This window comes from Macaca mulatta, chromosome 12 (genome assembly GCF_049350105.2).
Source record: "Macaca mulatta isolate MMU2019108-1 chromosome 12, T2T-MMU8v2.0, whole genome shotgun sequence".
Classification (NCBI taxonomy): domain Eukaryota; kingdom Metazoa; phylum Chordata; class Mammalia; order Primates; family Cercopithecidae; genus Macaca; species Macaca mulatta.
This window is the reverse complement of record NC_133417.1, coordinates 80,096,875-80,120,992: the sequence shown is the minus strand read 5'-3', so window position 1 is coordinate 80,120,992 and position 24,118 is coordinate 80,096,875. Positions and strand designations below refer to the sequence as shown.

At 41.6% G+C, this 24,118-nt stretch overlaps 2 protein-coding genes, 1 long non-coding RNA gene, 2 other non-coding genes and 1 pseudogene across 8 annotated transcripts in view; 3 read left to right on the top strand and 3 right to left on the bottom strand.

Annotated features, from left to right (window-relative positions):
• Positions 1 to 1,335: 1,335 nt before the first annotated feature.
• On the bottom strand, positions 1,336 to 1,442 carry LOC114671557 (U6 spliceosomal RNA). The gene has a single exon (XR_003721598.1). It is a non-coding gene; the product is annotated as a U6 spliceosomal RNA (small nuclear RNA).
• A 2,625-nt stretch (positions 1,443 to 4,067) lies between these two features.
• On the bottom strand, positions 4,068 to 10,747 carry LOC106992620 (uncharacterized). Its single transcript, XR_001438646.3, has 3 exons — positions 10,679 to 10,747; positions 9,837 to 10,040; positions 4,068 to 5,164 (listed from the first exon to the last, which is right to left on the bottom strand). It is a non-coding gene; the product is annotated as an uncharacterized LOC106992620 (long non-coding RNA).
• On the bottom strand, positions 7,243 to 7,921 carry LOC144333418 (small ribosomal subunit protein uS8 pseudogene; annotated as a pseudogene).
• Positions 10,748 to 10,847: 100 nt separating the features above from the next.
• On the top strand, positions 10,848 to 16,129 carry ATP5MC3 (ATP synthase membrane subunit c locus 3). 2 transcript variants are annotated; one of them, NM_001198734.1, is given in 5 exon segments: positions 10,880 to 10,902; positions 11,092 to 11,203; positions 12,401 to 12,478; positions 13,161 to 13,354; positions 14,008 to 14,516. In NM_001198734.1, coding segments are annotated over 4 exon segments (426 nt in total). In that variant the 5' UTR covers positions 10,880 to 10,902; positions 11,092 to 11,164; the 3' UTR covers positions 14,123 to 14,516.
• Positions 16,130 to 22,950: 6,821 nt separating this feature from the next.
• Positions 22,951 to 24,118, top strand: part of ATF2 (activating transcription factor 2) — a 91,587-nt gene continuing 90,419 nt past the window's right edge. For all 3 annotated transcript variants that reach the window (XR_003721316.2, XM_028830861.2, XM_028830859.2), the window contains exon 1: positions 22,951 to 23,104. The gene's annotated coding sequence lies outside the window, so the exon portion shown is untranslated. The remainder of the gene's footprint in view (positions 23,105 to 24,118) is intronic.
• On the top strand, positions 23,445 to 23,520 carry MIR933 (microRNA mir-933). Its single transcript, NR_032706.1, has one exon. It is a non-coding gene; the product is annotated as a microRNA mir-933 (primary transcript).

The following is a 24,118-nucleotide window of genomic DNA, read 5'->3' as shown; positions in this document are numbered from 1 at the left end:
TGGAGGCCCACTCCTGACCCTGTTTGCCTGGGTATCACCAGCAGAGGCTGCAGAACAGCAAATATTGCAGAACAGCAAATGTTGCTGCCTGATCCTTCCTGTGGAAGCTTCATCTAAGAGGGGCACCTGGCCGTATGAGGTGTCAGTCGGCCCCTACTGGGAGGTGCCTCCTAGTTAGGCTAATCAGGGGTCAGGGACCCACTTGAGGAGGCAGTCTGTCCGTTCTCATATCTCAAACTCCATGCTGGGAGAACCACTACTCTCTTCAAAGCTGTCAGACAGGGATATTTAAGTCTGCAGAAGTTTCTGCTGCCTTTTGTTCAGCTATCCCTGCCCCCAGAGGTGGAGTCTACAGAGGCAGGCAGGCCTCCTTGAGCTGCAGTGGGCTCCACCCAGTTTGAGCTTCCTGGCCACTTTGTTTACCTCAAGCCTCAGCAATGGTGCGTACCCCTCCCCCAGCCTCACTGCTGCCTTGCAGTTGGATCTCAGACTGCTGTGCTAGCAGTGAGCAAGGCTCCATGGGTGTGGGACCCTCTGAGCTAGGCGTGGGATATAATCTCCTGGTGTGCTGTTTGCTAAGAGCATTGGAAAAGTGCAGTATTAGGGTGGGAGTGTCCCAATTTTCCAGGTACCATCTGTCACAGCTTCCCTTGGCTAGAAAATGGAATTCCCCAACCCCTTGTGCTTTTTGGGTGAGGTGATGCCCTGCCTTGCTTTGGCTCACGCCTGTGGGCTGCACCCACTGTACAACAAGCCCCAGTGAGATGAACCTGATACCTCAGTTGGAAATGCAGAAATCACCAGTCTTTTGCATTGCTCACACTAGGAGCTGTAGACTGGAGCTGTTTCTATTTGGCCATTTTGGAACTTCTTTTTTTTTTTTTTTTTTTTTTTTTTTTGAGATAGAGTCTCGCTCTGTCACCAGGCTGGAGTGCAGTGGCACATCTTGGCTCACTGCTACCTCCACCTCCCAAGTTCAAGCAATTCTCCTGCCTCAGCCTCCCAAGTAGCTGGGACTACAGGTGCGCACCACCATGCCCAGCTAATTTTTGTATTTTTTGTAGAGAGGGGGTTTCACCATGTTGGACAGGATGGTCTCGATCTCTTGACCTTGTTATCCACCTACCAGATCCTCCCAAAGTGCTGGGATTACAGGTGTGAGCCACCGCACCCAGCCCAGCTTCTAGTTTTATTCCCTCTGACCTATTCCTTCCCCTACAGGTGACTATGAACCTTCTATTTTTTAAATATAAAAAATAAATTTGTAATTCTCTTCATGTCTTAGATAAAATCACATATCTCTCTTCACTTCTGAGATAAATGATAGCATACTATAAAAATATGGAATACTTGATGGATTTATGTGTTGTCCTTGCATAGGAGCCATGCTAATCTTCTCTATATCATTAAAATGTTGCTATATGTGCTGCTGAAACAAGCACTTAGGAGATCAAGATTTTACATGGGTAAAAATTCTGGAGCTAGACATGGTCTAGAGAGAGATGGCTTTAGTAGGTGCTACCATAAAGAATCTTATATAGTCAGGAGACACCATAAAGATGCCAAGTGTCCAAAGAGAGAGTAAGTGGCCTGGGAATGGACCAAAAATATCAAAAGAAGAAGTGAAAAGATGACCACAAACAAACATTCCTACCTGACAACTCAATGTAGGGCCTAGTTCTTCCTCAACCTATGTTCCATTCCTGCCAATATTTATTATATCATGCAATGGATACATAAAGGGCTTTAATGTTTTGGGTTTTTTGATGAATTCTTTAGGCACATGAGAGTATAAACACAGAATCCTTCATAGACATACAAAAATGTCCAAGTATTTTAAACTCACACCACCAATTTTAAAATATTCCTTGGGTTCTTTGTTTGAATTTTGCAATATTCAAAAGAAATACTGGAGGCAATCCTAATTTTTCTCAAGAGACACACATCTTAGCTAAAAGAGAAGAATAATTATGGTGCTGGGAAAACTGGATATCCATATGAAGAAGACTGAAATTGATCCCTATCTCTTGCCTTACATAAAAATCAAATCAAAATGGATTAAAGACGACTTAAATCTAAGACGTCAAACTATGAAACTACTGCAAGAAAATATTGAGAAAACTCTCCAGGGCATTGGTCTGGGCAAAAATTTCTTGAGTAATACCCCACAAGCACAGGCAACCAAAGCAAAGATGGACAAATGGAATCACATCAAGTTAAAAAGCTTCTGCACAGCAAAGGAAACGATCAAAGTGAAGAGACAACCCACAGAATGGGAGAAAATATGTGCAAACTACCCATCTGACAAGAGATTAATGACCAGAATATATAAGGAAGTCAAACAACTTTACAGGAAAAAATATATAATAATCTGATTTTAAAATGGACCAAAGATTTGAAGATATCAAAAGAAGATATACAAATGACAAACAGGTATATGAAAAGGTGCTAAACATCACTGGTCATCAGAGAAATGCAAATCAAAACTACAATGAGATATCATCTTACCCCAGTTAAAATGGCTTTTATCCAAAAAACAGGCCATAAAAAATGCTCGCAAGGATGTGAAGGAAAGGGAACCTTCGTACACTGTTGGTAGGAATGTAAATTAGTACAACCACTATGGAGAACAGTTTAGAGGTTCCTCAAAAAACTAAAAATAGAGCCCCCATATGATCCAGCAAACTACTGGATATATACCCACGAGAAAGGAAATCAGTATGTCAAAGATATATATACACTCCCATGTTTACTGCAGCACTGTTCACACAACAGCCAAAATTTGGAAGCGGCCTCTAAGTGTCCATCAGCAGATGAATGGATGAAGAAAATGTGGTAATTATACACAATGAAGTACTATTCAGCCATAACAAAAAAATCAGATTCTGACATTTGCAACAACATGGATGGAACTGGAGGACATTATGTCAAATGAAATAAACCAGGAACAAAGGGATAAACATCGCTTGTTCTCACTTACCTGTGGAATAAAAAAATTAAGACAATTGCACTCATGGAGATAGAAAATGAAAGGATGGTTACCAGAGGACAGGAAGGGTAGTGGAGGGTGGGGGTAGGAGAAAAGGGGGGATGGTTAATGGGTACAAAAAGTAAAAAATAAAAAGAATGAGGCCGGACGCGGTGGCTCAAGCCTGTAATCCCAGCACTTTGGGAGGCCGAGACGGGCGGATCATGAGGTCAAGAGATCGAGACCATCCTGGCTAACCCGGTGAAACTCCGTCTCTACTAAAAAATACAAAAAACTAGCCAGGCGAGGTGGCGGGCGCCTGTAGTCCCAGCTACTCAGGAGGCTGAGGCAGGAGAATGGCGTAAACCCGGGAGGCGGAGCTTGCAGTGAGCTGAGATCCGGCCGCTGCACTCCAGCCTGGACGACAGAGCTAGACTCCGTCTCAAAAAAATAAATAAATAAATAAATAAATAAATAAATAATAAATAAAATAAATAAAAATAAAAATAAAAAGAATGAATAAGACCTAGTATTTAATAGCACAACATGGTGACTATAGTCAATAATAATTTAATCGTACATTTTAAAATAGGTAAATGGGCTGGGCACAGTGGCTCACGCCTGTAATCCCAGCACTTTGGGAGGCTGAAGTGGGCTCACCTGAGGTCAGGAGATCAAGACCATCTTGGCTAACATGATGAAAGCCCATCTCTACTAAAAATACAAAAAATTAGCCAGGCATGGTGGCACGTGCCTATAGTCCCACCTACTCAGGAGGCTGAGGCAGGAGAATTGCTTGCACCCTGGAGGTGGAGGGTGCAGTGAGCCGAGATTGTGCCACTGCACTCCAGCCTGGTGACAGAGCGAGACTCTGTCTCAAAAAAAATAAAAAATAAATAAAATAAAATAAAATAAAATAGGTAAACAGGTGTAATAGGATTGTTTGTAACACAAAGGATAAATGCTTGAGGGTAGCCAAGACCCTATGTGTGATTATTACACATTGCATGCCTGTCCCAAAATATCTCATGTACCCCATAAATATATACACCTACTGTGTATCCACATAAATTACAAATAAAAAAGGATAATAAAATTATTGCCAATCATTTCATACATACTATTTATTATCAAGAAAACATTTATTGAGTGACTACTATGTTTAACACTCTGTTAGGTGCTATGAGAGACATAGCATGCATTAGACATAATGCCTGCCGTTGAGAATCTTACTATCTGTGCTAGTTATTAACTTATGACTTCTTAAGTTATTGACTTATAATTTATGACTTCTCAGCTACAAATCCATCTTTTTTTCCCTTGCTTTGTTATTCTGGAGCTGGACCCTGTAAGCTGGACCCTGCCAAATTTCTGCTTTGGCAATGGTAAAATGATAGGTTCTGCCAATAGAAGATGATGGAGAGACACTGGGAGACCAGAGCAGAGGAAAGGACTTGACATTCTTCTTCCGGTAGACTTTTTTGTGTGGAGCCAGTGGATTGGTTTGCAGGCAGGGCCTAGTAGTATTCACCTCTACAGTCCTCACAATTCAGTTACGGCCCATGCTTCCAGCAAGTTTCTTCAGCACAGGTGGACTACACATTCTTGTGGCAGTCACACATTCTCCTCTAAATTTCTCAGGTTCCTTCTTCTTGTACGTTCTTCTTCAGCCAAGGTTAGTAGCCATGCCTACAGGAGTACCACTGGACCCCTTAGAGTCCACTCTGCTCCTTTTAGACATCTTTCACTGGTTAATGGTTTTTTTTATGTTAAATTTTCCCTGTTCAAATCACAGGTATGTTTTTGATCTACTGATTGGTCCCTAGCAGACATACCATACCATCAAATAAGGAAGAAAAGGCAGATGTAAATTAATGTAAATTTGGGGGGAGAAGGGGCACTTCAGCTGTAATCACAGCCCAAAGGCCAAAGATCTTCAGAGATGTAAGTCTACAAAATTATCTATTAGTTTGGGTTGTGTTTAGCTGCATATAACAGAAACTGGCTTCAGTGACTTAGCCAAATAGAGATTTATTTTTTTCATGTGACATGAACTCCATAAATAGGCAATTAAGGGCTGCTTACTCCAAAAAAAAGTGAAAAATTCCGGTTCCTACTTTCCAGATTCTCCATCCTCAACGTGTGACTTTTGTTCTTGTAGTTGTAATATTGCTGCCTCCCATCCAGACATTAGATCTGTATTCCAGAAAGAAAAAAAAAAAAAAAAGGTAATGGAAAAGAAAGAATGATCCCTTTGAATCTATCCCTTTTCTGCACATTCTTAGGGGCATCACCAAGTAACTTCAACTCACATGTCATTGACCATTCCTAATCATAAGGGAATCTGAGAAGCTCAGCATTTTTTAAACTGGGGACAGATCTCTGTAAGTAAGAAAAAAAGGAGAGAATGGATGTTGGATAGGCAACTAGCTGTGTCTGCCACAAATTGAAAAATTAGAAAATTACTTACATTTGAGATGGGCAAGAATTAGCAGAGGGATTTTATTTCATTTCCATATACTTGTTCATTTTCTTTTCATGTAAGTAGTCTTTTTATATTAATTATACACTATGACATACAATTGTTTTTTCCTCAATAACTAGCATATCTTACCAGAAAAGAAGGACGGAATAACATTTATTTTATTAGGACATTGTTTTCATGTAACTCGTTTATAAAGTTTAGCCTAGACCTAAGGAGGACATGGAGACATACATTTACTCTTAGTTTCTTACTAAATTATTTGTGGCCCGTTTAGTAAATATTCTAGTCCAGTATACTAGATGTCATTAAAGTGGTTAAATAATCTGTAGAATAGTAAAAAATGAAGTTTAAGGACAAAATTTTCTACACTAGAAATTGGTTAGCGGAGTAGGTAGTTAGTTGGTAGATCTGGGAGTGTTAGGATCTATTTAAGAGATACCTAGAAATCTTTTCTATCCGAATCATGCCATCTTTCAAGTCCTAGCTCAAGTTTCTCTTCAGTAAGTTACTTTCTGACCAGGACAGTCTCTTTTCTAATGCAATTTCCCTTAGTGTATCACACAACTTTGTCCTGGAATGTGTAGTAATTTGTATTTTTCTCTAATTTTTATATATATATCAGTCCAATTTCTCATATGCCCAATTATATTGCAAACTCTTACCTTTTCCCTGTGTCCTCACAATGTTCAAAGAAAGGGCATAGTATTGATTTGAGCTAACCTCAATTGAATGTCCTATAAAACTAGTGCAGGTTCAGAGGGTTTTTTTTTTTTTAAAGAGAAATTGATAACAAATTAAAGCCAATAATAAGACACAAAAGCTTTTATAAGAAAAACTAAATATAATAACAGCCTGGAATATTTTAAACTTATATTTCTGATTTTCATTTCAACAATTTTTTTTTATAACACCAGCACGAGAAGGCTGGTGAAACTTTTGCAGGCTATTAATGTTTTTTAAAAAAACTTTTAAGACAGGGTGTCATTTCCATCACCCAGTCTGGAGTACAGTGGTGTAATTTTGTCTCACTGCAACCTCCACCTCCCAGGCTCAAGGGATCCTCCTGCCTCAGCCTCCCAGGTGTACACCATCATGCCCAGCTAATTTTTGTATTTTTTGTAGATGGGGTTTTGCTATGTTGCCAGGCTGGTCTCAAACTCCTAAACTCAAGTGATCCACCCACCTTGACCTCCCAAAGTGCTCGTATTACAGGCCTGAGCCAGCATGCCTGGCCTAAAATGTTCAAAAGTAGATAATTTAAATATCTTTCCATGTGGTCACTTGGAATTACCTCACTAAAGTTAATGATAACAATCCTACTATACCTCAATACTTCAAGGAAAGGGAGTTAGTAACCAAGACCTGGGCTTCTTTCTATCTGGTTTGCTATGAGCTACACTTGGAATTTTAAACTGAAATTCCCCATTTTAAGATGCTGCTACTGACGGATGCGGTGGCTCATTCCTGTAACCCCAGCTCTTTGGGTCAGCTGAGATGGATAGTTTAAGCCTAGGAGTTGGAGATCAGCCTGGGCAACATAGGGAGATCCTGGCTCAATAAAAAATTTAAAAATTAGCAGGTGTGGTGGTGCATGCCTGTAGTCCCAGCTACTCAGAAGACTGAGGTGGGAGGATTGTTTGAGCCTGGGAGATCGAAGCTGCAGTGAGCTATGGTCGAACCACTGCACTCCAGCTTGGATGATAGAGCAAGACCTTGTCTCAAAAAAAAAGAGATGCTGCTACCTCCACATGGATCTCAAAGAGGTAGTGAATATTTAGCAGACAGTGTTTCCTGTTTTAGTTATCTATTACTAAATAGATATTAGCACTTCATTATAAACAACCTTAAAACGTAATAGCTTCAAATGACAACGTTTCTTTTTTTTTCTTTTAGTACCCGAGTCCATGAAGCATTTTATTTGTGAATATGTATTACATCGCTAAAAAAAAGAATCCCAGGATTTCCCCTCCTGTGTGTTTTCTTCTGGCTTCTTCATGGTCCATGATACCAGCTGAGGTTGTCAGTACAATGAAACCAAACTAGAGGGATAGAAGCAGATTATTCTGACATTTTTCCAGATGTTTGAGTTGCACATCAAATCTGGGACTGATAACTCAACACTTGTTTAGCCTGCCTGTGATCACAACAATTTTTCCCAGTTCTGTGATCATCAATGATCTCAAATTCGCCAATGTAACCATACTTCCCCATCACAATGAGAAACCGGATGATGATGTTGGAGCACAGCTTAGTAAGAACCTGGCGTTTGCCTCTCCTTTCGGCATTGTTGATGCCCTTGAGAGCATCAGGCAGGACATTCATGTGCACCATTGTGGCAGCACGAAAAGATAGCGAAAAGACCCAAACGACAACCCTTTCATTGCTCTTGACACTGTGGATCAGGAATTTGGGTAAAGCTCATTTGGATGGCTCATTTCTGTTCCTCGTGGTGTTGGGAAGGCTTGACGAGAGCTAGAGATCCAAGAAGGCCTCACTCATATGTGTTGGACACCTCAATTCTCTTTCTCCGGCCTTTTTTCTGTCCAGGTGGTTTCTGGACAGGGCTATATTTGGGAGTGATCTGTCATACTTCTCTTTACTATCAGATTCCTATCTTCATCCTGCCATCATCACTCAGACTATCATCATCACCCAGTCTTATCAGATATTGCCAAATTATGATGTCATAACTTACTATGATTTTCCCCACTGTCCATGAAAAAACAAAGAAAGGATTAGATACTTCTCAGGGAGTTCCCTGTTCATCTTTAGGGCCTCACTTTAGTCCTCTCATAAGGTACTTTTTTTTCTTCAAACTTCCTCAGTGCAAATATCCACCCTCAATCAACACGGGTTGGTGTTACTCCAATTCACTCCCCTTTCTTTTTTTTTTTTCTTTTTTTTTTTTTTTTGAGATAGAGAGTCTCGCTCTGTTGCCCAGGCTGGAGTGCAGTAGCGTGATCTCCTCTCACTGCAACCTCCGACTCCCAGGTTCACACCATTCTCCTGCCTCAGCCTTCTGAGTACTGGGACTACAGGCACCTGTCACCATGCTTGGCTAATTTTTTGTATTTTTAGTAGAGACGGGGTTTCACTGTGTTAGCCAGTATGGTCTCCATCTCCTGACCTCGTGATCCGCCCGCCCCGGCCTCCCAAAGTGCTGGGATTACAGGCGTGAACTACCGCGCCCGGCCTTCACTCGCCTCTTTCTTTTTTTGAGATGGAGTCTTGCTCTGTCGCCCAGGCTGGAGTGCAAAGGCGCGATCTCGGCTCACTGCAAGCTCCGCCTCCCGGGTTCACGCTATTCTCCTGCCGCAGCTTCCAGAGTAGCTGGGACCACAGGCGCGGGCCACCACGCCCAGCTAATTTTTTTTTTTTTTTTTTTTTTTTTTTTTTTTTTTTTTTTTTTTTTTGGTAGATACGGGGTTTCACCGTGTTAGCCAGGATGGTCTCCATCTCCTGACCTCGTGATCCCTCCGCCTTGGCCTCCCAAAGTGCTGGGATTGCGGGCGTGAGCCACCGCGCCCAGCCACTCCCCTCTTTCTATAATGCAAATCTTAGGATGCAAAAGCAAGCAAAGTCTAAGTTAATCTATCTAGAATAGCACCGTGGAGTCACAGCCATGTTCAGGCCTCTCCACAGAACAGACTAGCCTGGATTTCGGAACCTATGTCTTTCCCTGCCATAGCAAGTACTCCATATGCAACTTGGAAGCAGCCACTATGGATCTTGGCTTCTTTCTTGCTTTCTCCTCAATAGTTACTGCCACTGATTTAGTGCTAAAGAAATAGGAACATCACTTAAAACCATCTCTACGGGCCGGGCGCGTATGGCTAACATGGTGAAACCCTGTCTCTACTAAAAAAAATACCAAAAAAACTAGCCGGGCGCGGTGGCAGGCGCCTGTAGTCCCAGCTACTCGGGAGGCTGAGGCAGGAGAATGGCGTAAACGCGGGAGGTCGAGCTTGCAGTGAGCTGAGGTCCGGCCACTGCACTCCAGCCTGGGCGACAGAGCGAGACTCCATCTCAAAAAAAAAAAAAAAAAAATCTCTACGCATAAATCCACTTAGAATAATTTTTCCCCCTAGAGGATATATTATTGAAGTACAGGGCTTTATTGTTTATTCTACTGCAGACACCACAGGACACCATGTTCTTCAGGTTAGAATTGAGTACTTGAGAAACTATATGAATAATTGCTTGTTGAACTGTACATGTGAATTATCTCTATTTTCCAGCTAACGATTGAGCCTAAAATTATTAGTATTTTTGTAATTTTGAACCATGTGCATTTGAAGTTGGATTAGTGACAAAGTCTTATTCATTTTTCAAGTGTTAGTTCTGAGGGCTTCTCCCCAGCGTTGCTGCTAGATAATACCGCACCTTTGCGCTAACAAGTAAAAAGCTGATCCTCCGGGTTGATGTTGTCTCATGCCAGGGCTCTAGGCAGAATGGGCTGGAGTTCAGTCCCCAGCCATCTTCTTAGCAGGGCATTCTAGATGTTTAATCTTTTATGTTGACGTGTTGATATCACTTCCATTAGCCATTTGTTAGAATTACTAAATTAAATGTACATAATTCAAGGATCTAAAAAGACCAGAAGTTCAGTCAGAATCATTTTTCTGAGATATTTCTGCATTCCTCTGAAGAAGATAATTTGTTCAAACTTAACAAAAACAGGTGTTAAAATTGAGTAGGTTTTGAGAATACTCAGACTTTTTTTAGTCTCAAGCCCTACATGAAATACATTACAATCCCTTAAATCTTCCAATCTTAGAGCTAGAAGACAAGTTGAGCACCCTCACTTTACCCAGGGGCAATTTTGTGTCCCAGATGACAAAGCTCTTAGATCTACTCATTTGCTTACGGCTCCACCAGTACTTCTAGGTCAGGTCCTCTTTCACCTGAAGGATTAGCCATACTTCTGGAACCATTTTCCAGGTTCCTTGAAATAAATATCTTCGCTTTGCTGGAGACCCTAGTTTCCTGTTAAGTAGTGAATGACCCTTCTTTCCTCCCGCCAGCCACAGTCCTATTTCACAGAGGAAGAGAATGACCAGCAAAGTCAACTTCTACTACAGAGAAGTAGCAACTGATAAAAGGCCAAATCTTACAACGTGAAGAAAAAGACCCACTATCCTGCAGCCAACTCGTATCAAAAGTTAATCTATTTAGTCCTCTCTGCCGGGGCTAGTCTACAGTTTTTCTTTTTGTCTCCCTCTTACCACTCACTGCTTGCCCAATCACCAGGTGGTTGTCGTTGTCCTTCCCGGCTAGTTGCCAATAAAGTTGTTACGAAGTGACCTTGAGTATCTCCCTTGGTGCACCCGAAACCCCGCCTTCTTCATCCGGGTGCTGCGGCGCGAATAAGAGCTGGACCGCGCTTGCGCGCTCAGTCCCATTACTTCGACCTCTGCCGCCACCGCTGCCGCAGCCACCTCTCGGGAAGGTAAGTGGAGGGCACAGGGAGCCCGGCCTGGTCGGGGCGGAGCGGCGCCCAATAGGGACCCACTCATTGTGCCGGCGCCTCACTGGGCACGGGGCCCAAACTGACGGCGTGCACGGGAGCCTGCGGGGCCTGGGTGGGAAGGACAGGCCCCTGGAGGGCACTTGACCTTAAGCCTCTTTGCCTCCGCAGAGAGGAAGAGGGAGAGGAGCCCACGTCACCTGTCACCCAGTATCTCCAGCCGCGCGGTCCCGAAGAGTGTAAGATGTTCGCCTGCGCCAAGCTCGCCTGCACGCCCGCTCTGGTGCGTAGCCCAGGCAGGGCCGGGGGGAATGAGGGCTGGGCCGCTTGTCCTGGAGCGTCCACGTTGTTGAATGGGGCAACCCTCGGGCGGGGCACACCGCCCTCCGGGAACGACTGTGTCCTCACCCATTAACCTATTGCCGTTTTCTTCCTTTCTTCCTAATCTTAGGGCATCTCAGCTTTCTCCTCGCCACTAGGGCGAGGCAGAGCAGCCGAGGCCTAGCTGTCAGGCCTCACTCGGTGTAGGTCAAACTCTCCTGTCCTTAGACCCGAGCGGCCCTTTCCCCCACCTCCTCTCAGCTTCTCTGTTGGATTGGGGTCGACCGCGAAGCCTGGAGTACTGCAGAGGATGTAGGGGGCCGCTGAGGCCTAGTTCACCTCAGCAGCGCTTTCCAGTGCCTGTCTGTAGGTCAAACTCGTTGCTGCAGAGGGAGGGACTTTGCCTTTCCGTGTGGGGGCGGAAGAAGGTGGTGGGGGAACGAGCCCAGAGTCTTTCTTCCTGCCTCTGGAGTATTATTTTCATAACAATTTTGCAGGCTTTAAGTGAGTCTGAATCTGGAGGATTTGTCTTAGAGAATCAGATCTTGGTTCTAAAGGGTTTTTCTGTGACCTTAGTTTAGTAGACACTCAAGGGCAGAGAAGTTGGACTGGAATATGTCCTTATGGTCAGATATTTCCCAGATTATTCTTAAACTGATGTAGAATTGCTTAAGTTCCTTTTTTAGACACCTTTTTTTTATGATTAATGGTCATATAGAAATATCTTTGAAATGGTCAGCTTATATTAACTGCTGGGCTATTTTGAGTGATGAATGTTTACAGTGACACTACTAATATACTTGTTGGTCCACTTAAAATTGCCAAGGAATGTGTGGTATTTATTGCTTTTTTCTGACTTGACTTATGGCGCTACAATAATGGAAATGTCAAAAGCATTTCTTACTCTCTTTGTAATTAATTGTTATTAGAAATTTTATTTAAGGTAGCAAGCTTTACAATTTCATTAGCATGAAACGTTATTAAAATTGCTTCATGTATTAAAAATGACCAAACAGTGAAGAGTCAATTCAGAAGTCTTTGATTCATTTTACTGCTTGCTTTTTTAGAATTCATGGTACCAGAAAAGTCATTGAAATCTTACCTGTATTCTTTCTTAATACTGGATTTTTTTTTTTTTTTTTTTTTTTATCATTAATAGATCCGAGCTGGATCCAGAGTTGCATACAGACCAATTTCTGCATCAGTGTTATCTCGACCAGAGGCTAGGACTGGAGAGGTAATAGTAGCAATAATTGAAATTAGGTAACACTACCAAGTAAGGGTAGGGTTTTGATTAGAGTGAAGGAAAAAAACTTTATTAATAAGAGTTTGAGGGCAATTCTTTTCCACCCTTTTATCCAAAAAACTAGATGAGCCAAGTAGAGAAATTTCTCTATCCAAAACTTGACCAAGAAATACTGTGGTACTTATATTCAAGTCTATCGATTTAAGTTGCCTATATTTAAAATTATAATAGCTACAGTTATTGAAAAATCTGCTCTATTGGGCTGGATGCGATGGCTCACACCTGTGTTCCTAGCACTGTGGGAGGCCAAGGCGGGAGGATTGCTTGACCCCAGGAGTTCGAGCCTATAGTGAGCTATGATCACACCACACTGTACTGCACTCCAGCCTGGGTGACAAACCAGGTGAGACCCTCTCTTTAAAAAAAACAAAACAAAAAACCCTACTCTAAAAGCATATTTATATATGTTGTTTCTTAATTTTCAACACGCTTTTAAGATATAGACATTGTTATCCCTATTCTGCAAGAGTGAGATTATTCTAAGCTCTTGATTTGCCTCTTTACACTCAGCTACAAAGTAAAAAAGTAGTTATCATTTTGACAGTATGGTACTTAATTAAAATAGCTACCTGTGATTACTGATAGACCTTTACCTTTATTTTCTGTTTTCTAGGGCTCTACGGTATTTAATGGGGCCCAGAATGGTGTGTCTCAGCTAATCCAAAGGGAGTTTCAGACCAGTGCAATCAGCAGAGACATTGATACTGCTGCCAAATTTATTGGTGCAGGTGCTGCAACAGTAGGAGTGGCTGGTTCTGGTGCTGGTATTGGAACAGTCTTTGGCAGCCTTATCATTGGTTATGCCAGGTAATCATTTCTATCCCTAAATAAGTAAGTTTAAGAGCATGCTTGCAATAGTTGGACACTTAGCTACTGAAATAATAGCTACTTTGCATTAAGTGCTTACTCTGTGTCTTGCATTACATTTAAACGGCTTTGTATGCATTATCTCACTTAATTCTCATAACAGCATTTGGGGTATTATGAGAATAACACCTATGAAGGTCTAGAGACACAGGTCACATTACTTGCCCAGGTCATAGCTAGTAAATGTCAGAAAATGAATTTTAACTACATCTGACTTAAGAGTCTGCATTCCGAATTGTTAAACTATTTGGGGAATAAAGTTATTAGAGCACATTCCTTAAAAGAATCAATTTATTTTATTTAAGACCTAAACTGTCAGATCTTAAAAGGTATAGACCATATTTTCAGAGGGATAAGAATGTCAGAACCCATCAAAATGAATGAAAAGTAACCATTTATGTTGAGAGACAGCCCCCTACCTTTACACCATATCAGAATTGAGGAGACTAGTATAAGAGAGATCTAGGCAAATACTCTTCCAGCAGACTTTTCAGTTTACAGAAATCCCCACACTAGTAATCTGATTCTTTAACGTTTACCAAACATGTCGAAACTAATATTTCAAAGTAACAGTCATATGTGGTCTCTTTTAGAAACCCTTCGCTGAAGCAGCAGCTGTTCTCATATGCTATCCTGGGATTTGCCTTGTCTGAAGCTATGGGTCTCTTTTGTTTGATGGTTGCTTTCTTGATTTTGTTTGCCATGTAACAAATTACTGCTTGACATGTTGGCATTCTTATTAATTACGGATGTAATTCTGTGTATCTTACTGTGACTCCGAAAACTGTAGTATTGGTGTCATGGAAATGTACGTTATTTCCAAAGTCATTTCATTAAAGATGAAAACTTTAATTTCTTCTGTGATTTGTACTTACACTAAGGTTAGATTATCACAAAGAAGAATGTGCATTCAGACAGATGCTGTCCAATTCAGAGGAAGCTACAGCTGAAAATATCCCAATGTGATTTTTATCGGAATTCTTTTATATAGTGTTCTGCATATTGGAATTCATAGGGCTTTTGTTTATTCATATAAAGGATAAATATTCGGGTGTTTTGAGCTTCTATAAAATATGATTAATTAAAGATAGTTAATACTCAAGATGGTCTTGTGTTTTTAAGGTCTAACATCAGTTAGAATACTTCAAATCAGAATCACCTTCCAGGCGGTTGGTTCTAAAAATAAATCACGTCAGCTTTTTAGGAAATGAAGCCTTAAGCTGGGAGGTAATGTGATTTTTGTTTTTCAGTAAGTCTCACATTAAGCAATTGTGTGCTTATAATGAATCTTCCATGTCTTTTCAGAACAGGTTCAGTCCAACTAGCAGCTAGTTTCTTACTTGAACAAGACTATTAAAAACCAAATATAAAAAAGTAGACTGAATTGGTTAGATTTTTATAGCCAAAAGTTGCCGTAAGGCAGCGTTTATCACTGTTGCTAACATGTTTATAGTGGGAGTCTTGGGGATGATAGCTGGTTCAAGAGTATTTTGCTGCTAATACTTTATGTTCCTTCTTGGTCAAACTTTTCCCATTCAAAGGAAGAAGGTGGTGCTACTATAGACAGTTTTTCCCCTAGCAAATGTATTGTACCATAATATCTATCATCCAAGTTTCAGGGTTTTTTGAAAGTTGATAATTAGGAAAGCGACATTTTACTTTTTTTAGTGCCCTTTGCCTGTTTGATTTCCATTGAGAATGAGCAGTCAGTTACCAAAGTTCCTCAAGTGTGGGAAGACTGCCTCCATCAGAATCAGTGCTCGTTGAAAAAATAAAAATCCCTAGGTTCCAGACCTACTGAATTGGACTCTTTGGACACGAGATTCAGCAATCTGCATCTTTAAAAAGACTTCCCAGGTGATTTTGTGCATACTGTTTGAGAATCACTAAGTTATACATACGCTACCTTCTATAAAGTGAAATGAGGCCCAAAAAAGCTAAAAAGGTAGAGCTGCTGCCATGTTTTTAGTTGATTCATCATCTAGTCTATATCACCCAAAAGAATTAGAAATAGGCATTCAAACAAAAACCTGTATACAAATATTCATAGAAGCACTACTTACAAAAGCCAAAAGGTAGAAACAACCAAATGTCTATCAGCTGATGAATGGATAAGTAAAATACATCCATATAATGGAATATTCCGCCATGAAAATAAATGAGGCACTGATACATACTGAATAAATATAAGTGAACCCTAAAAACATGCTAAGTGGAAGAAGCCAGCCACATGATTCCATTTATACCCCAAACAGGCAAATCCATAGTGACAAAGCCAATTAGTAGTTATCAGGAACTAGGGAGACAGGTGAAGAGGGAGTGACCACTTAATGCGCATGGGGATTCCTTTTAGGATTATGAAAATTGGATGAATTACGGCTGATCTGATGGCAGTGGGTTATCAGAACTTATTAACATGAGTGTCATTAAAGTTGGTATATAGCCCCTCACTGCTAAATCTGGCTTAAAAATTTTTTTAATTTTGATGAATTAGTGGTGATGGTTGCACAACATTGTAAATATACTATAATAAATGTCACTGAATTGTACACTTTAAGGTGGTTAAAATGGCAAATTTTCCATGTCTTACTGAAACTAAGTACTGTACTATGTAATACAAAGTACATAGTATAAAATTTTAAAAGTGATAGGAAAATGCTGAGATTAATAGTCATCTATTCCAAGTGTATTTTAAATAAAAACAGTCTTGGTAAAGACCTGTTCTTGGTGCTGGTTTTGGTGGTTGAAAAGGCTTGAAACATTCATTCAGAAACAGGTTTCTTGTAAGAGATGTCCCAGCTGAGGGAATCTCCCAGAATGAAAATGGACTGAGCTGTGGCTGCATAGTCTTAAGGCTACTGAGAAAACAATAACAACAAAAAACCACACACAATGACTCAAACTTTATAGAGGGGAAAGGACATAGTGCATCAGAAGTTTTAACATCGTTGAGTATACATCCTTTTATTTAATTTTTATTTCTAGTAACAAAGTTATGACATTGAAAGTACATCACTGGAATGCATCTACTCCTAGCAGAAATGTTTATTGTGCACCATTTTTATAGGAAGTACTGCCTCAGCTTACGAGCTTTGCAAACAAATATTAACGCTAAATGCTTTTTACTGACTTGTTTCTGAACAGAAGCTGATAAAGATACTATTTTTCTGTCAAACATGAAATGGATTTTCTATGTTGATAAGATGATGTTGGTAAAATGGTGAATTAAATAAGTGGCAGTTAAGTGTTCAGATGTTCAGAGGGAGTAGAAATAATTTTATAGTTAAAGAATCACATGAAAAAGTACTATTTGTAATTTAAGACAAACCTTAACCATGTTACAAGGACAGACCAGAAGAAGAGGGCATCTTGGCTAGTGCAAAGCACGAGAAAAAGTAAATGAGCACAGCATTGGTACGTGAGAAACAAGGAGTTCCCTGAGTATGAAACAAATGGTGTGAGATAAGGCTGTAAAGGAAGACTGGGGCCATTTTATGTAAACAGGCAGGTATAAGAGTGTGAGTTGTATTCATGTGCTACTGTCAGTCATTCAAAGTTTAGAGGTGTATTTTAGAAAGGTTGATAGGAGACTAGTGTGTGGGATGGACCGGAGCCAGCAATGAACAGCAGTCATACTATAGTAGCTTTGCTGAGATGTAATGAAGGCCTAGTCTAGGATGGTGGCAGTGAAGACAGTTGACCCCTGAACAACATGGGTTTGAACTGTGCAGGTCCACTGATACATAAGACTTTTTTCAATATCTTGGAAAATTGTTTGAGGTTTGAAACAAATTGAAAAAACTCAGGCAAACCATGTAGCCTAGAAATAATCGAGAAAATTAACAAAATGATATGAATGCATAAAATATGTAGATACTGGTCTACTCCATTAACTGCCATAAAATATATATAAATCTATTACAAAAATTTAAATTTATCAAAACATGCACATAGCCTGTACATTGTACCATTTACAGTTGAGAGAAATGTAAATGTAGAGATGGAGTAAACCATAACTGCATAAAATTAACTGAAGACTGAAGAACATACTGTACTACTGTAATAATTCAGCAGCCACCTCCTGTTATTGTAGTGAGCTTAAGTGTTATGAGTATCCACTTAAAATGCTGTGATGCTCATCATCTCCGTGGGGCAGTTCATCTCCAATAAATTGTGTATCACAAAAAAAAAGGTGATCTTTCGCACTTTTTGCCTTTTTTTTTTTTTTTTTTTTTTGAGATGAAGTCTCGCTCTTGTCTCCCAGGCTGGAATGCAATGGCAGCTCACTGCCAACCTCCGCCTCCCGAATTCAAGCAATTCTTCTGCCTCAGCCTCCCGAGTAGCTGGGATTACAGGCACCTGCCACTACACCCAGCTAATTTTTGTATTTTTAGTAGAGATGGGGTTTCACCATGTTGGTCAGGCTGGTCTCGAACTCCTTACCTCAGGTGATCTGCCTGCCTCAGCCTCCCAAAGTGCTGGGATTACAGGCGTGAGCCACCGCACTCGGCCAGTTCTTGCATATTTTTCACTGGGTTAGTGCAATATTATAAACCTTGAATAACACCATGGAACCTATACAGAGTACTACTAGTGATGCTAGAAGCAGTCCCACGACACGAAGTCATGACATTGCAAGACGTTGAATGGCTTGATATGCACAATAGATAGAAGAGGTCCGCAGCTGCAATTGTCACCATTTCAGACAATTCATCTTGTAAACAGATGGTGTAAACTTGTAAACTTAATGATATCAATAATAGTACTAGAAATGTATTTTCTCTTACGATTTTCTTAACATTTTCTTTTCTCCACCTTTATTGTAAGAATACAGTATGTAATGTATATAAAGTACAAAATTTGTTTATCAACTGTAATCTGTAAGGCTTCTGGTCAACAGTAGGCTGTTAGTATAAGTTTGGAGGAACTCAAAAGCTATATGCAAATTTTTTATTGCATGGGAGACTGGTGGGGCGAATCAATGCCCCGAACCCCCAGCCTTATTCAAGGATCAACTATATTTTAAAAACAATGCAAAGGTAGTATCAGTAGGATTTAATGCCTAGATCTCAGGAACCAGTTAGGAGATGAGAGGGTGTGTGCATCTAGTAAGTGCTAGCTATACTGTTATTTAACCCTTATAACCACCTGTAAACTTGGGAATAATTTCCAAGATGCAAAGGAAAATAGGCTCAGAGGTTAAACAGTTCCCAAAATCACACAGCCATTAAGTGGCAAAGTCAGGATCCAAATTCAGATCTTCCTTAAAGCCCATGTTCTGTTTTTTGTTTTTGTTTTTTTTGTTTTTGTTTTTGTTTTTTTATGTGACTGTTAGTGACGACAAGGAAAAAGCTGATTTGGGGAAATGATGAACTTTGTTTTTTATATACTTTTAAATACAAGAGGTATAATTTTACAGATCTGGGCTTGAAAAGAAAAGAAAGGTATATACAGCACAGACTAGATGTGCATAAAAGAAATGCAGAGCAGCAGTAGGGACCCAGCTCCAGACAGGTAACAAATTGGTAGTGAACATCATTCACCTAGTTTTGTGACTCTCCAGCAATTTTGGGAAGCTTGTTAATACAAACTGATGTAAAGAGCAGTGAGGGTTATCAGGGTTGTGCACTGGGAAGAGATGATGGAAGGTCAAAGTGGCTCTAGGCAGACAGCAAACAAGCACACTGTTCAACAAGATGACCTATGCATTTCAGACCGAGTAAGGAACAAGGGAAAACACAATAAAGGTGATAAATTGAAATAACACAGAGGGGTCATTTATGGGAAGCCATGAAAGGTAGGAGTGGTACTGTTTTTATTAACAACAATATTGTATAAAGAGCAGAATAGCCGGGCGCGGTGGCCTGTAATCCCAGCACTTTGGGAGGCCGAGGCTGGCGGATCACAAGGTCAGGAGATCGAGACCATTCTGGCTAACACGGTGAAACCCCGTCTCTACTAAAAATACAAAAAACTAGCCGGGCGTGGTGGCAGCGCCTGTAGTCCCAGCTACTCGGGAGGCTGAGGCAGGAGAATGGCGTGAACCCGGGAGGCGGAGCTTGCAGTGAGCTGAGATCGCGCCACTGCACTCCAGCCTGGGCGACAGAGCGAGACTCCGTCTCAAAAAAAAAAAAAAAAAGAGCAGAATATAATGATGGCAATCCCTCTTTCTGGTGAGTCAGATGAGAGAGGTGGCATTAGCATCAAGAAAAAAAACAAGGCCCTTAAATTCCATTCTCCCTCTCTCTGGACTGGTTTTGTTGAAGCTAGTATAAACCAACTGGTATGATGTGAAGATAAACGACTTTTTTCCCCATAATTCCACACCCCAATAATTATAAATTATTTTGGGAAACCCAAGATTTGGGTTGGAGGGTAGACATCCCTGCACTTAGAATTTCCATGATGAGGACAAGTGCTGAGAGGTAACTTTAATATAGGCCGTTTCAGCAATGTGCAGGAAGACCCTGAACTGGCAGAGGAAAAGATCTGCCATGAGATAGAAGCTACCAAAATGTCTGTACAATGTCTGGGCCCACATTATCCTATTTCATCTCAGGTATCAGTGGGGTAATCATGTCCTGTGTCCCCCACCCCTTTCACATCACACACACACACCCCCCCACCTTGATTCCACTGATAAAATCCCAGCTAATCCACTGTACTAGGCTGTATCCTGAGAATATCATGAAAATGTACAGGCTCTTTCCCTAAGCCTAGGATTAGTTGTACCAAGCAGACATAAGGGGTGCCCTGTAGTCTTCTATGTTTTGGTTAGCTGCAGACAAACAGAAACTGTGTTCTGTAAATTATTAGCGAGAGAGAGAAGGAGGGGAAGCTGAAAGGGAAGATGGAGAGAGAGATGGTTTGGCTGGGTCCCCACCCCAAATCTCATCTTGAATTGTAGTTCCCATAATCCCCACGTCATGGGAGGGACCAGGTGGAGACAATTGAATCATGGGGGTGGTTTCCCCATCCTATTCTCATGATAGTGAGTTAGTTCTCAGAGATCTGATGGTTTTATAAGGTACTTCTCCGTTTGCTGGGTACTCATTCTTTTTGCTGCCGCCATGTGAAGGATATGTTTGCTTCCCCTTCCGCCATGATTGTGAGTTTCCTGAAGCCTCCCCAGCCATGCTGAACTGTGAATCAATTAAACCTCCTTCCTTTATAAATTACCCAGTTTCGGGTATATCTTTATTTGCAGCATGAGAACATATATATATATATACACACACACACACACGTTTTAGAATTTTCGTGAGCAGTTTTAACAGATTATGGATCAACAGCCCTATCATACTAAGGTGGAAATACCACATTTATGTGGCATTTGGAAGATTTTGAGGGTGTTTAGAGACCATCATTGATTCTTATGATATTTAGTTATTAACACTTCCATAACAGAAATGCATTTTCTTCAAATAGCCTCATTTTGTATCTAAGGAATATTAGTTTTATTTAGCAGTCATGCTGGGTTCTTAAAGGGGATTCACTAGACTCTCACTAATTCTCTTAGAACTAAGTTTTGGGTAGGTGCATTATGGAACAAGACAGGTAAAGAAGAGGTCTACAGTAAGTTTCCTGCATTTGTAAAGAGAAGACTAAAGAATTTTAGGACCCTTGGGGATACTGAGGAATGCAGAAGTGAGAACAAAAATGGAAAATGATGGCATTTTATGAGGATATGAATAAGTAGTGAGACAAGTTCACAGAATCAGACCTGAATATGGTAACTACATTCATTTTGACAATGCTGAATGTCTTCCCCACTTGTAGAAAAACTATAGTAAACAAACTGCTGTGGAACTAGAAATATGTGGATAAAGTGAGACCCTTGTTAAACGCCAGGCTGCCAAAATGCATATATAATAGACTGGCATAGTTTCCACCTGTTTCCCGCCCCCTATCTTGTTTATTTTTTTTTTTTCACTTTAGGTATACCTTCTCTTTAGAAAATTAGCTGAAACTGAATTATCAAAACAGATCAGAGTACTGTTCATATCACTAGTTCTTCTCTTGTCTAAAAAGAACTGAAAGACTTTCTTCAAAATGTGTTCCTCGAATGCATCATGTAGATAATTTAACTGCTTGACAACAGACCAGAGAAGTAGAAATGAGAAATTTAAAACCAAAGCTACTGCCCAATTGAATACTGAAAAAAATAATTTCAAATTTTAATACACATGAATGGAAAAATAATTTTTTAAAAAATCTATTCTAATTGACCCAAACTTCTTTTGAAATGTCGTAACATTTCTAATTCTTTTTCTCACATTAGTTGTTTTGGGAGATGGAGAGAGAAGCATCATTTTAATCAATGTTTTCTAGACCTAACAACTGTGATGTCAATCAAACATTTTGTCCACCATTTCCATCATGAGTAATCTGAACTGTGAGGTTTTGCTGACATAGTTAGTGTTACACTACAATGACACTACTACAACATTACTGTTACTATATGGGGACAACACTTTCATTTTAAGTAGGAAAGTGTTAATAATTTGGCTTAATGTTTTTTAACTAAAATTAGTTTTAAAAGAGGACTGAGTTGGCTTATATACATGTATGCAGTCCAGAGACCTACCTGTGAAAATGTCAATGCCATTACAATTTCACTTTATGCCAGATATCATTCTTGAACTTCAGGCTCATTATCTCTTATAATATCCCCTAAAACCTTTCAACAACTTTGAGAGTGTATTTTATGTTAATATATAAACTAGTTCATAATTTTGTTACAGACTAGAAATCAGTATTTAATAAATGGAAAAATAAAAGACTGAAAATCTTTTATTGAGTAAATTTTCAGAGGCCTCTGATCATACTTTTCAACTTGTGCCTATTTATTGAATAACCAACATCCCTACAGTTAATATTAAAATCTTTAAGTTGTGTGAGGTTTATTGGAGGGTAGGGATGGGGAATTACCAGCAAACTCTGCCTCCCGCAAACCTCACCTAACCCGAAGCTCCCCGTCTCAGACTCCCGGGGAGCCAGGGGTAGGCTGAGGAACGCAGCCTACCTTTACCCACCTCCCTACCTAGTGCTGGGAAGCGACGGCAACGGAGACACCCGGCTCCTGGGGCTGGGCTCGGAGGACCCATCCTGCTTCCCCCTACCAGCCTTTCTGGAGCTCACCATCCTCGCTTCACACCGCCAACACCCTGCCTACCCCTCCTCCGCCGCCTGCACCCGCCCCCTCCTCCAGCCGACAGCCAATCACAGCCTTCCACAGCCTTGGGTTTACAGAGGTAACGCTCCTTGGGCCCTCTGGTCCCGCCCCCTCCAGAACTGCTTCCCGCCCTTCGGGCTCCTTGCCCAATCACGAGCGCCCGAGTGCTCTTTGGTGCCCGTCCCCTCTACCCGCCCTGCCGAAGACCCGCCTTCTTCTCCTTAAGCCTGACGGAATCACCTGACTCGGAGGCTCTCCCTCAGAAGGAAGGCAAGACGGGGCGTGAGCATGGAGGGGAGGGGCGCGAGAAGGAAGGGGGGGATGCCGGGAGCGGGGCGGGTCGGGGGGGGGGAGGAGGGTTGTCAGTCCGATCTCGCGAGAGAGGACGGAAGCCTGTGGGAGCCCGTGGCCTTTAAAGTGCCGTTCAGCCTTTTCGTCCAGGGGTGGTTTGTAAACACGGCTGTGCTCGGGGCTCACGAGTGACCGAAAGGATCATGAACTAGTGACCTGGAAAGGTGAGTAATGATGGGCAGAGGTCAGCAGGGCTGGAGACTGTAGGGATACGGAGAAAGAAGGTGCTAACATGGCGACGTCGCTCAGCACAGTCCCCACCCCCCGTTTCCCATCACCTCGGGTGCTCCTGACGTGCTTCTTAGCCCTTGGGGCGATTGTGGCTGTGATGCCACCTTAGCGGCCCGCGCGGTGTGGGCTTTGGGAGACTGACTGGCTGGGCCGGACCGTTAGGTAACCAGCGTTCGTTGTTCCGGCCCCTCCCTCTCGCGCGCTTTCCTAAGGCAGAGGAAAAAGGAATAACGGCTCCTCTTAGACCCCTCCCTCCGATTTATCTTCCCCCTGCTTGGGTCAGTTCAGAGGTCCTCGGGGCGCGCGTCGAGTCAGCCGTGTGCGCAGGGAGACCTCTCCCACCCACAGTCCTTGGGTTGGGCGGGGAGAGGGCCCACTCTAGTCTCCCCACCCAGTGTTCAAGCGATTGAGGACCGTGTATTTGTGATGGTGGCGGGGAGGAGGATCGGGAGGCGCGGCTGAAAATAGAATCAGGGTCCCTGGCTGCGGTGCAGCCTGAAGGAAAGAATGGTGTGGAGAACCTGGGAGCTGCAAGTCTCGGCCTTTTCCGTCCTTTCCGCCACCCTCACAGTCCCGCTACCCCCCACTTTTTCCCGGTGGGGCGGGGCTTAGGTGTGGGTGCAGAGTGATTCTGGTATTTTCCCCTATTTTTTTTTAATCTCTTTGGGTGGACAGCAGACCTTATGTAAAGAAATAATTTGCTTTTCATCATGCCCTAGGAACCAGGGCCGAAAGGGAGTGTGTGTACGTGTTTTCCATGTTCGCTCGTTTAACCGAACCTAGGAGGAAAAAGAGAGGAGGAGCTGGGGACTATTTTTGTGCCCCTAGGTAGTATAAAATTGGCTTTCCTTAATGGAGAGTCTTAAAACTGGTGAGGCCAAGAGCAAAACTACTGTGAATATCATGTAGTAAAAGAGATTATTCCTGATGGACCTCAGGCATCAGAA